Raw genomic sequence first — 12,264 nt, 5'->3', positions numbered from 1 at the left:
CAGGATGGTCTCGATCTCCTGACCTCGTGATCCGCCCGTCTCGGCCTCCCAAAGTGCTGGGATTACAGGCTTGAGCCACCGCGCCCGGCCGGGAACCTTCTCTTTGCAAAGACAGAAAGTGCCAGAGATCCCCTGGGGCCATGTGAGCAAGCTGGGACAGTGGCGGGGCTATGCTGGGGAGACGACACCCCGAAACCCTCCAGTGCTCTCCATGCCCTGCCCCTCTCACCCAGCACCTCACTTGCCCCATGAGCTCTCCCTTGCTGTCCCCCACCTGGCTATCTGTCAGCCCATCCCCCTGCCTGCCCCAGCCCCTCACTATCCACCATCCCCTCCTGGCACTCAGGCTCCAGGAGCTGGGAAAGACAGGGCAGAGGCTGAGGGCAAGAGATGGACAGGAAATGGGAAAGAGGAGAGAAAATGCCTAACATGGTGCCCAGCACACAGTGGGCACACAACACAGATGTGAGATCTCCAGCAGCTGAGACAGGGGGAAGGCATGTCGGAGTCCCCAAACAGCTCTGAGGGGCCTATGACTTGGGACCAATTTCTTTTTTTTTTTTTTGACGGAGTCTTGCTCTGTCGCCCAGGCTGGAGTGCAGTGGCACAATCTCGGCTCACTGCAAGCTCCGCCTCCCGGGTTCGCGCCATTCTCCTGCCTCAGCCTCCCGAGGAGCTGGGACTACAGGTGCCCACCACCACGCCCGGCTAATTTTTTGTCTTTTTAGTAGAGACAGGGTTTCACCGTGTTAGCCAGGATGGTCTCGATCTCCTGACCTCGTGATCCGCCTGCCTCAGCCTCCCAAAGTGCTGGGATTACAGGCGTGAGCCACCGCGCACGTCCCTTGGGACCAATTTCTGTCTCTGCACTTCAGTGTCCTGGTCTGTGTAACCAGGTTAAAATTCCAGCCTTGACCGGGCGCGGTGGCTCTCTCTCTCTCATTCTCTCTCGCGCTCTCTCTCTCTCTCTCTCTCTCTCTCTCTCTCGGTCCACCTCTGCGCCCTCCCCAGCCTGTGTTCTTTCCCAGGATCCTCTCTCCTCCCCAGGAACAGCATGGGCAGCAGAAGTGGCCCCATGTGACCGTGGGGCCTGGGCGGGACTGGGACAGAGGCTCCTGCCCCCTGGCTGCATGCTGGCGCCCCCTGGACAGCAGCCAGGACCCCTGCTGCAGCCCAAACTGGAGGAAGGGAGGAAGGGCCGAGGCGAGCAGGAAGGGAGGCACCTCCACCCCTTCCCCGAGAAGCACGTCCTGCACAGGCAAAAACAATGTTTCGCTGGGCCCACTGCCGGGGGCCAGGTGGGGGCAGGGCCTGGACACTGGCCTGACAAAGCCGCTCTGGAGGCCAGAGGCCCCGGTCCAATGCTGCACTGATCTGCTGCGTGACCCGTCCCTCTGCCGCCAACACCCCCACATTCCAGCGCTGACAATTCACGTTTCCTACGCCCTTTCCAAAACCCAAATCTGATCAGGTCACTACGAACCCAGACCTGGTACTTCCCAACTGTGGGACCCTGGGCGAGTTGCTTAACCTCTCTGAGCCCCAGTTACCTCCTCTATGGAACAGAGATCATCGTAATTATGCCTACTCCCAGGACAAACAGCATGCTGTAAAACGGCCAGCAGCTGGCCTTGCAGTTAATAACTAAACCCTCCCACATTTCCCAGAGTGTACAAGCCAAAGTCCACACTTTCCCGGCCTGACTCAGGAAGCCTTGATTTTCGCCCTTCCCCCTCACTCCTCCTCCACAGTCACCGGATGCTCTCCCTACCTGCCCTCTGCTCACAGCTGAGTTCCAAGACCACAATGGCAGTGCAGCCCCCGCTGTGCCTCACCCCTCCTTAGATACGCTGGCAAGTGTGAACAGCGGCCACGCAGCGGCCACACCGACAGCACGTCGCCTACAGTGCACTCTGTGCTAATGGGCTTTGTGACTCCTGTTACGGGCCTGTGGCTGGCCCAGTCACAGGGGCTCCTGAGGAGACCCAAGCCCACCCACAGCATGAAACTTTGCTGGGTGGCTCAGTCCCAGGGACTCAGAGCCAAGGGACTGACAGGCAGGACACTGGGACAAGGATAGCTTGTAGTGACAACTATCACTAAGCACCTGCTATGTGCCTGGCAGAGCTGGGTGCTTTGCTTCTGTGAGCAGAGGCCTCAAAAGACCTCCATGCAAAACGGGTCATTATCTCCCTTTAGCTACTCAGCAAATGGAGGCCCACAGAGGTGAAGGGACCACCCAAGTTACAGGGACCATCAAGAGCGGCAGCAGGATTTGAATCTAAGGGCTGCCAGTGTCTACAGACCTTAATCTTCAGACAGTTGCATAAAACAGGGGTGAGGCAGTTGCTCCTCCCACCTCACTCCTGTTCCCCTCTCAAGCAATCACCCCAGCTCCACCCACCACAGGCAGCTACAGTACCTGTTGAGGAGGTCCAGGCCACAGCCCCGAGCCAGGAGGCCTTCCGGCTTTCCCAAAGGCCACACGCTGTCGGAGGACGAGGATGAAGAGAGGCCAGGGGACCAGGGCTTAAGTGTCACACTCCCTGGGGAAAAAGAACAACGTTCAGGGGTCTGCGACTGGGAAACAGGGATGGCCGGGGTCCATGACCAGGGCTGACCCCCTCCAGCCCAGGACCTGAGGGGCCTTGGCAGGTTGGAGGTCCCAGGAACACATCAGACCCACTGGTCTCAGAGACAGGTCAGGGCCCACCAGGCTGACCCCACAGTTTCCTGGAAGAGGGTGAAAGGTGGCCCAGAACTGAAGAGCCTCGTACATCACAGCCAGGGACAAGAGTGAGGTCCAGGACTGGGCTCAGGGTGAGAGGCCAGAACCAAAGCCCCCAGGGGCCTCCCAAGCACAACCTTTCTGCCTGGCAGGGGCCACAGTGGGGCTTCAGGGAAGGGGATGCACGCCAAGGGTAGCGCAGGTGGCAGGCTTCAGGTGGACTGCAAAGTCACCTACCCCCTCCTCAGAGGAGCCCTCCCCATGGAACCCAAGGGCTGTTACCTGTGATGTCTGACATGCTGCTGAAGGATCTGGGCAGAGAGAGGGCAGGGAGGGGGGGGCAGGGAGAGGGCAGGAGGTGAGGCATGGTGGGCACCCTGCCCTGTTCCCTCCTCCTGCCCCCACACCAGATAAAGGTCTCACAGCCCCCAAGCAAATGCAGGCTGGACTCAAGGCGGGGTCCCAGGTACAGGGCATCCATGCCACCTGGCTCCCCTAAACTCACAGGGCAAGAAGTTAATGTCCTGGCCTCTGTCCAGTGTTGTTCCACCTACAATGCCCTGGCATGCCCTTCAAAGCCAGCTCTTTCAATGCCACCTCCTCCTGGAAGCCACCCCTGATCTCTCACCCCTCACCTCACCCTCACTTGCCACCTTTGTGGTTTGTGGCTCCCAGGTACGCCTCCTAAATTAAACCATGGCCTCCTCATCAGATGCCTTCTTGGGACAGATTCACACAGACCGAGGCCATACTGACCACAGCCTCCCAGGCCCAGCCTCTCACCAGTAAAGGAATAAATCAAGGGCTACTTACAGGGGAAAAGTAGTGACAGGGATCGCGCCCCAGGAGGCAGGCTATCTCCCGCCCTTGGTCTTGCTACCAGAGGGTACGCCTTGGTCCCTATTTTCTGGTCCCTATTTGCTGCTGATGCCCAAACCTGAGGCCTGGCTTTCTTGCTCGAGGTCCCTGACACCTTGAAACATTCTCCACGCCCCCTAGTCCTGAACCATCAAGCTTCTCCTTGGGTATAGGATCTTTGAGGCTTGACCCCCAGTGACTCTCCTGCCAGGATGCTTGGCTAGGACTGAGTTCGCTCTGCCCATCGGCCTTGTCTTAACCCTAACCTTGGTCGCCCCTGTGACTCACAGGGCCTGGGTTTCCAGAGCTCCAGCCATCTGAGGGCAATAAAGGGAAGTGCCTGCCTGGACCTGACTTTGGCATTGCAGATTCTGGGAGGTGGCTGTTCAGGAGACAGCAGCCCCACCTCCCTGGGTGTCTACTGCTAACCCCAGCCATCTCACCTCTTCGGGGGTGCGGGGTCCTCCTCACGCTGCCGGCGGAGGATGGAGCCAGCACTGGGGGGGAAAGGCAGGATGGAGAGCCGGTTGATCTCCTTTTCACTGTCTGTGGCTTCCTCCTGCAATGCCATGACAGGGCCTGGGTCACCCCCACTGCTCAGCACCACCCCAGTCCTTAGCACACCTGGTTTGTGCCCATTCCACAGATGAGAACTAGGGCCCAGAACACAGGAATGGGGTCTGCAAGATTACAGTGTGTGGGTGGCTCCCAGGCCTCCTGGCACCCAGGCCTGGCAAGGAAATGGTTCTGGGTGAGCTTCAGTAAAGTACTTGGCCTCCCTGTGCCTCAGTGTCCTCACCTGTGAAATGATCCTTCAGAACGCACTCTCTACATTAGTAATAATGCTACAGCAGCGTCCCCCGCTTATTTGGGATGGGGCAGTTGTCTTACCGAGTTGTGAGGTTCAGGTCCCCCCATGACAGCGGCCTCCCCAGGTGCTTCTGGGCCTCCCAGAGGGGAGGGGAACTCGCTCAGGCTCCAAGTGCTGCTGAGATTGGAGCACAGGGAATGGGAGGAGGCACAGGCCTGGAAGAGGGAGAGGGGAGGAAGGAGGTGAGCAGTGCTAGGCCCAGGACAGTCAGTCCTTTACTGAGCACCTGCCATGTGCCAGCACAGGGACAGATCCCTGTCCTCAGGGAGCTCACAGCCTAGACAGGGAGACAAACTGTAAACCAAGAGACATGTGAACAAAATAGCCTCAAGCTAAGACGACAGCAAAAGGAAGGTGCCTGGGGTGTGGAAAACATACAAACACCCCATCCAGCCTGGGAGTCCAAGTACTCTCCAAAGAAACAGTGGTTTGAACTGAGAACTCAAGGGTATACAGGCACTAAGTAGGTCCAGTTGGGATGGTCCAGGCAGATCAATGGCATGTGCAAAGGCCCTGAGGCAGGACTGTGATGCATTCCAGTTAAAAGGCTGAAACCCACAGAACCAGGCGAGAGGACAAAAGGAATCCCATCCGCAGGGCCTCTTGGCTATGAAAAGGGACTCCGTCTTTACCAGACAGCAAAAAAGCCACTGGGGGTTTTAAAAAAACAAGCCATGGATTAATGCTGACTTTTCCTATATATTCCTCCGGGCCCCAATGCTTCAAACACCAATCCTGCAGAGCTCACTGTCAGGCAACTCAAAATAAGAAAAAGCAGGCTGGGGCCAGGCGCGGTGGCTCATGCCTGTAATCTCAGCACTTTGGGAGGCCGAGGCAGGCGGATCACGAGGTCAGGAGATCGAGACCATCCTGGCTAACACGGTGAAACCTCATCTCTATTAAAAATACAAAAAATTAGCCAGGCGAGGTGGCGGGTTCCTGTAGTCCCAGCTACTTGGGAGGCTGAGGCAGAAGAATGGCATGAACCCGGGGAGGGGAGGAGCCTACAGTGAGCTGAGATCACACCACTGCACTCCAGCCTGGGCGACGGAGCAAGACTCCGTCTCAAAAAAGAAAAAAAAGAAAAAGAAAAAGCAGGTCCCAGCATTTTGGAAGGCTGAGGCGGGAGGATCCTTTGAGGTTAGGAGTTTGAAACCAGCCTGGCCAACATGGTGAAACCCCCATCTCTACTGAAAATACAAAAAACTTAGCTGGACGTTGTGGCAGGCACCTGTAATCCCAGCTACTAAGGAGGCTGAGGGAGGAGAATAGCTTTAACCTGGGATCCAGCCTCGGTGACACAGCAAGATTCCGTCTCAAAAAAGAAAAAGGGAAAAGCAGAGCTCCCAGCAGCAGCCTGAGGACCACGATCCAATTTACAATGTGTCTGGGACTCCAGCTCCAGTGCCAGCTGGCTGTGTGGCCTTGGGCAAGCCCCTGACCCTCTCTGGGCCCTGTGCAATGAGACGATTAGACCAGCTGTTCTCTGAGGGATGCTTAGGCTCATGTTAGTCCTGACTAGCCGGTCTCTGAGGCCCAGGCTTTGCATTCTAACAAGCACACAGGCCTTCGGGCAGCCAGCTTTCCCTACCTAAATGCAAAGACCAGCTCCAAACTATTCTTAGTGTCCCAGAAGCAACCCCAGAAACTCAGAGACCAACATGCCCCCTGCCTGCTCACCAGCCCACACCCAGCCCAGCCTGGGTTCAAGTTCCCACTCCTAACTGAGGGCTCTTACCGCTTCCTCCCCCAGCTGAGGTCTCCCACTAGGGCCGGCACCTTCCCAGCCCTGGCCAAGAGCTCCTGCCAGGACCCCAGCCTTCCCACCAGGACTCCCACAGTCCTGACCCGCTCACCTTGAGGCAGGTGCCACCCTGGGCCCGCTGCAGCTGCACCTCCAGCAGAGCCTTGGTGCCCTCCAGGCTGGTGAGTGTCGTCAGCAGCTCATCCCGCTCTGCCTCCAGGCCCCGCACCTGCTTGCGGTACTGGTCCTTCTCGATGAGGCTCTGTGAGTACTGCAACTGGATCCGGTCACGGCTCTGGATGGCCTAGGGTTGGGGGAGGGGAGGCAGCAGCTGAAGGAGTCACCCTGGCCCAGCTGTCCTGGCCTATGACTTGGAGAATGGGGACAGTAAGGAGAACGGCAGCTATCACTTACTGAGCACTGTGTGCCGGGCCCTGAGCTAAATATCAGCTCATTTAAATATCTTCATACTAACTGACTTAGTGAGATACTATTAATATCATTATTCTCATTCTGCAGATTGGGGAAACCAAGCCAGGAGAGAGAGAGCTGGGATTCAAATCGGGCAGTCCATTTGCAGAATCCAGGCTCTCACCATTTCACCAAGAAATGAAAACTTTTCCACGAGACCTGCTGTGTGCCAGGGGCTTCACTCCCAGCATCCCAGTTGGTGGAGAAGCCGGGAGTCAAACCCAGCCCATTGCATCCACAGGGGAGACCAGGGGCTCTAGATCTAGACCCATGGTCCAGACCTGACAGCCATGCCTCAGAGAGAGCTGAGGGCAGCCCCATAAAATGCAGATTCCTGGGGCCCACCCCAGACCACCTGAATGAGAACATCTGGAGAATGAAGCCCCAATTTTGCACTTTCAAGCTTGCCAGGGGATTCTGAGGGCATTTCTAATATGTAGACTTCGGCCGGGCACGGTGGCTCACGCCTGTAATCCCAGCGCTTTGGGAGGCTGAGGTGGGTGGATCACTTGAGCCCAAGAGTTCGAGACCAGCCTGGTGAATATGGTGAGACCCTGTCTCTACTAAAGATACAAAAATTAGCTGGGCATGGTGGCGCGCCTGTAATACCAGCTACTTGGGAGGCTGAGGCAGGAGAATCACTTGAACCCGGGAGCTGAAGACCGCAGTGAGCTGAGATCGCACTATTGCACTCCAGCCTGGGCAACGGAGCTAGACTCAGTCTCAAAAAGTAATAATAATAATAACAATATGTAGACTTCAACTCCTCTAGTGGGATTCACACTTGGTCAAGAACAAAAACCTCCTGCCGTCCCCCATTGCACATGGAACCTGGTGACACTGGCCGGAGGTCCTCAGCCCACCCTACAACCTTGGCAGGAGACAAGGCTCATAGTGCCCAGGGACGGAGAGCCAAAACTTTTGAGAATTTCTTCATCGGCTTCTATTTGTAAGCACCTCCTCTGTACTGGCTTTGTCTTTGAGATGGACAGAACAACGGATATTCAGAAATGAAGACACCAGGACCAGCTTCTGTAACTGCCATAGGAGCTCAGACGAGGCCAGTGGGTCCAGGGTGTAAGGTTGGTATCTCAAGGGCTCCAGGTCCCCTGTCTGTTCTCCCAGCCTTTGTGCCCTGTGCTAACCCACCAGGGAGCTGCTAACCTCTCTTTCTACCCTTCTAGTCCCCTCCATTGCTTCTCATCTCCTCCCATATGAGAAGCAGCAACTGGCCCAGGGCCTCGTACACAGCAGGCGGGGCTCACCTGGTCTCGCTCCTTCTCAATCTCCTCCAGCTGGGCCAGGACAGTGGCCATGCGGTGCTTGTACAGGTCACAGTCCTTCTGCAGTGTGCGGTGCTTGAGCCGCAGGTCTTCCATCTCCTGCAGGTACTGAGGGTGGCACGGGGGCGGGGTCAGACCACAGGGCTGGGGACCACCAGAAAGTTAACCAGCAGGTGCCCAGGAGGGCCAGTGAGAGCCAAGAGCCTGAGACCCGATAACAAGTCCCCTCCTGCCCAGTGGAGTGGTCTGAGTCACTGACTTTACCTCACGGGCCCTCAACTGCCTAATCTGTAAAACCAGAAGAATGATCATTTCACCCATCTGGTCACCCTTGGCCTCCCCACTGAAACTGCAACCGGCCCCTTCCCCAGCTCTGCGTCTCCCACGGTGCTCATCGCCTTTGGCTATATGACGCGGGACTGTGTGTCTCACATACTGCCGGTCTCCCCTGCTGGAGTTCCCCCTAAAGGAAAAGGCACCTTTGTTTTGCTCACTGCAGCATCCCAAGCGCCTAGAAGGGTGCCCCTGTCAACATCTGAGAACGAACGAACGAATGCAGTTCTCAGTAAGGCACCTGCGTCAAGCGGATGGCTCAGGGAAGGTGTGAGCACACTGGCCCTGGCTGACACCCTCTCCCACCAGGGGCAGGGCATGGGCAGGGCCCCACCTGGTCGCGCAGCTCCTCGGCCCACTGCAGCTCCCCCTGCACGGCGTGCAGCTTCTGGCACAGCTCCTGCCTGCTGTCCTGCGCTTCCCGCCAGTCATGCTCTAGGATGTCCAGCAGGATGCGCTCGGAGCCTGGGGCCCCTGGCCGGCTTGCCTCCTGGGGATCACAGGGCAGGGCCACCTCAGGGTCTGGCTCGGGGCCCACCCTGGGCATGGGAAGGAAGGGGACACACGGCTGTCAGCCCTCCAAACCCACCTGACCAGCTCTGCCATGCTGGCCTGGGGACTGGACCCTCTCTGGATCTCTGTTTCCCCCTCGGCAAAGTGGGCGTGGCCCCACCAGCCCTAGCTACCCTCCAGGGAGCATCTGGCTAATAAGCTAAGTGGATAAGGGTGTGACTGGACAAGTTCAGCCAGGATCTTATTCCTAAACAAGCACCAGGCACACACTTGTGCTCTGGCCCTCACCCACCACCCGGGGCAGGAGACGGTGGCCATTTCCAAGGCCTATTCCCACCCCCATGACTAGGGGTCTTCAAGGGGCTGAGCCTGGCCCACACAGGTAGACCCTGGGCCCAAGATCTTGCCCCGATACCTACACTCCAGCCAAGTGCCCCAACCTCATGAAATACACTGGTTCCCATCCCCCACTTCCTGTGTGGAACAATGGCCCGGAGGCAGGCCCATGCAGCCGCTGACCTGCCACTGACCTGCCACAGGACACTAAGCAAGCCCTGGGACCACCAGACCACACTCTCTACAAATCAAATGAAAGCTGGGGCCCTTTCCCCAGAAAAACGCTCACACTCAAAATCAGGTGGACAGTTTTAGGGAGTTCGGGGGCCTTCTGCAGGCTGCTCACACACCTTAGACCAGACAACCAGGGACAACCACGTGCTAAGGGCCCTCAGCTCAGAGCTTCAGGCAAGAGGCTGCTGGGACTCCATCCAGATCTCAGATCCCTGGTTCTGAAATCCTCAGCTTTCCAGGACTTGGGAGGATGAGCAAGCAGCAAGAGGGCCTGTTTTCCGGGTCTAACCCCTACCCCCACTCCATGTCCATGAACCCCAGCCGTGATAGCTGTTGCAGGTCCTCCTGACCGCCCCCCCAGCCTGTGCCCACAAGCCTCAGCCCTGGTACCTGCTGCAGGCCCTCCTGACCCCCCATCCCGCAGCCTGTGCCCACGAGCCCTGGCCGTAGTACCTGCTACAGGCCCTCCTGACCACCCCCCCAATCCCCACGCCCATGGGCCCCAGCCCTGGTACCTGCTGCAGGCCCTCCCAACCACCCCCCACCCAGCCTGTGTCCACAAGCCCTGGCCCTGGTACCCGCTGCAGGTCCTCTCAACCCCCAACCCCACAGCCTGCACCCACAAGCCACAGTACCTGCTGCAGGCCCTCCTGACCACCCCCCAGCCTGTGCCCACGACCCCTGGTCCTGGTACCTGCTGCAGGCCCTCCTGCAGCTCCCGCAGCGATGCCATCAGCCGCTGGTTCTCAGCACGCAGCTCAGAGACGAGGTCCATGTTGTCCGGCTCCTTCTCCTTCTCCTTCTCCTTCTCTTCTGCCCCAGGAGGCGATCCTCTGGCCCTTCGCAGCAGTGCACACTCTTCCTCCAGCCGACTCACCTTGAGCTTGAGCTGATCCACCTGGAGCCCAAGACATGGGTCAGCCCAGAGGGGGACACATTGGGAGCCACAGGTCACAGGGGTGGGAAGTCCTGCTCCCTCACTCCTGGATGCCTTTCAGATTCCCAGAGAAGCCGAAGCAGGGGTCCTCCCCAGACTTGTCTATGAAAACAGGAGAGGCTGGGCAGATATAAAACAAACAGGGCTGAGGAAGAAGCAGTGGGCAGTAAGGCCAAGGACACCGCCCCCAGGGGAATCCACTCTAAGAACTTGTGGGTGGACGTGCTGCATCACAACATGCTGTCTGTCCCGCAGTTCTGACACTGACTCCCGTCAATTTAGCCCAGTATCCTCATGGCAGAAAAGGAGGAGGGCCACATCCAGAAGAAGGGGGGCCAGGCACAGCGGCTCACGCCTGTAATCCCACCAGCCTGACCAACATGGTGAAACCCCGTCTCTACTAAAAATAAAAAAATTAGCCGGGCGTGGTGGCACATGCCTATAGTTCCAGCTACTAGGGAGGTTGAGGCACGAGAATCGTTTGAACCCAGAAGGTGGAGGTTGCAGTGAGCCAAGATTACACCACTACACTCCAGCCTGGACAACAGAGCAAGACTCTGTCTCAAAAAAAAAAAAAAAAGCATACGGGAAACCAGGCCAGGTGCAGTGCTCACACCTGTAATCCTAACACTTTAGGAGGCCGAGGTGGGCAGATCGACACTAGCCTAGTTAACACAGTGAGACCTCGTCTCGACAAAAAAAATTTAAAACATTAGTTGGGTGTGGTGGTGCGCGCCTATTATCCCAGCTACTCTGGAGGCTGAAGCAGGAGAATCACTTGCGCTTTGGGAGGTTGAGGCTGCAGTGAACCATGATTGTGCTACTGCACTCCAGCCTGGGCAACAGAGCGAGACCCTGTCTCAAAAAAAAAAGAGAGAAGAAAAAGAAAGAAGGAGGGAGGAGGAGAAGGGAGGAGGAAGAGGGAGGGGAAGGAGGGAGGAAGAGGGGAAGGAGGGAGGAGGAGGGGAAGGAGGGAGAAGGAGGAGAAGGAGAAGGAGGAGGGGGAAGGAGGGGAGAGGAGGCTGGAGGAGGAGGAGGAGGAAAGAAGGAAGAAGGAAGAAAGAAGAAAGAAGAAGGAGAAAAAAAACAAAAAACAAAAACAGGGTCAGACTCCAGCTCCGTCTCTAGCTCAGTGTGACCCTGGACAAGTCATGGTCCCTCTCTGTGCCTCAATCTTCTCATCTGTACCTGGGGTGTGAGGGGAGAGGAGAGGACAATGGTTTTAAGAGTTGAGGGTCTCATCCAGCCCAGGAACCAGACGCTCCCCCTATAAGCCAACATCTCACCTCAACATACTCTCAGTGAACAGACTTAGTCCGGTCCACCCTGAAAGGAATTCCTAAGAGAGCCTCTACTCCAGAAGATTTGGCTTTTGGTTCATCCTCCCTCAAGAGCTCCATGTCCAGGCTTCAAGTTTCAATTTTGCTACTTCTGGGCTCTGTCATCCTGAGCAAGTCACTTACCTCCTCTGGGCCTCAGTCTCCTCATCAGTAAAATGGGCCCAGTCGATCTCCTGGCCTCATCATTTGCCTTCCAAAGGTGTTGCAAGAATTAAACAGGACAGCAAGTGGACAGAGGCCTCTAAACTGTGAAAGGCAGGCTACAGAGCTGCCACAGTGTGACCGTGGCTGTCTTCACAGCGTTAAATAAAATCCCATGCCCCTGATCGATCACCAGTTCGGAGTGTGCAGCCAGAAGTTGGCCCGGTGTGGTGAGTGGGCAGCTGTGGGGTGACCACCAAGCTGGGAGCAGACGTGCATGGTCAGTTTGCTGGACTATGAGTGCACTCAGCCAGCTGTGACGCATGTGGGGTCTGAGGTGGCCAGACAGTGACAAGAGTGGCAGCAGGTGGCAGGCTATAAAATGAAGTCATTGTTGGGAAAAGGTCACAATGACTTCTGGTGCCATAGTCAGGCATGCAATATTTGGTGCCCCAGGAGTCCCCTGGCCTCTCTT

The 12,264-nt window shown here is 57.1% G+C and overlaps 1 protein-coding gene across 1 annotated transcript in view; it reads right to left on the bottom strand.

Annotated features, from left to right (window-relative positions):
- The window catches only part of CARD10 (caspase recruitment domain family, member 10), a 27,811-nt gene that overhangs the window by 10,496 nt on the left and 5,051 nt on the right, over positions 1–12,264 (bottom strand). The window contains exons 2-9 of the mRNA XM_011978909.1: positions 10,066–10,269; positions 8,623–8,778; positions 7,938–8,063; positions 6,314–6,505; positions 4,478–4,612; positions 4,030–4,145; positions 3,011–3,039; positions 2,423–2,546 (exon numbers count right to left, since the gene is read on the bottom strand). Coding sequence (XP_011834299.1) covers positions 2,423–2,546; positions 3,011–3,039; positions 4,030–4,145; positions 4,478–4,612; positions 6,314–6,505; positions 7,938–8,063; positions 8,623–8,778; positions 10,066–10,269 — 1,082 coding nt within the window. The remainder of the gene's footprint in view (positions 1–2,422; positions 2,547–3,010; positions 3,040–4,029; positions 4,146–4,477; positions 4,613–6,313; positions 6,506–7,937; positions 8,064–8,622; positions 8,779–10,065; positions 10,270–12,264) is intronic.

Source organism: Mandrillus leucophaeus, unplaced genomic scaffold (genome assembly GCF_000951045.1).
Source record: "Mandrillus leucophaeus isolate KB7577 unplaced genomic scaffold, Mleu.le_1.0 Scaffold2, whole genome shotgun sequence".
Classification (NCBI taxonomy): Eukaryota; Metazoa; Chordata; class Mammalia; order Primates; family Cercopithecidae; genus Mandrillus; species Mandrillus leucophaeus.
Note: the sequence above shows the minus strand (reverse complement) of the source record. Positions and strands in the feature narration are given on the sequence as shown.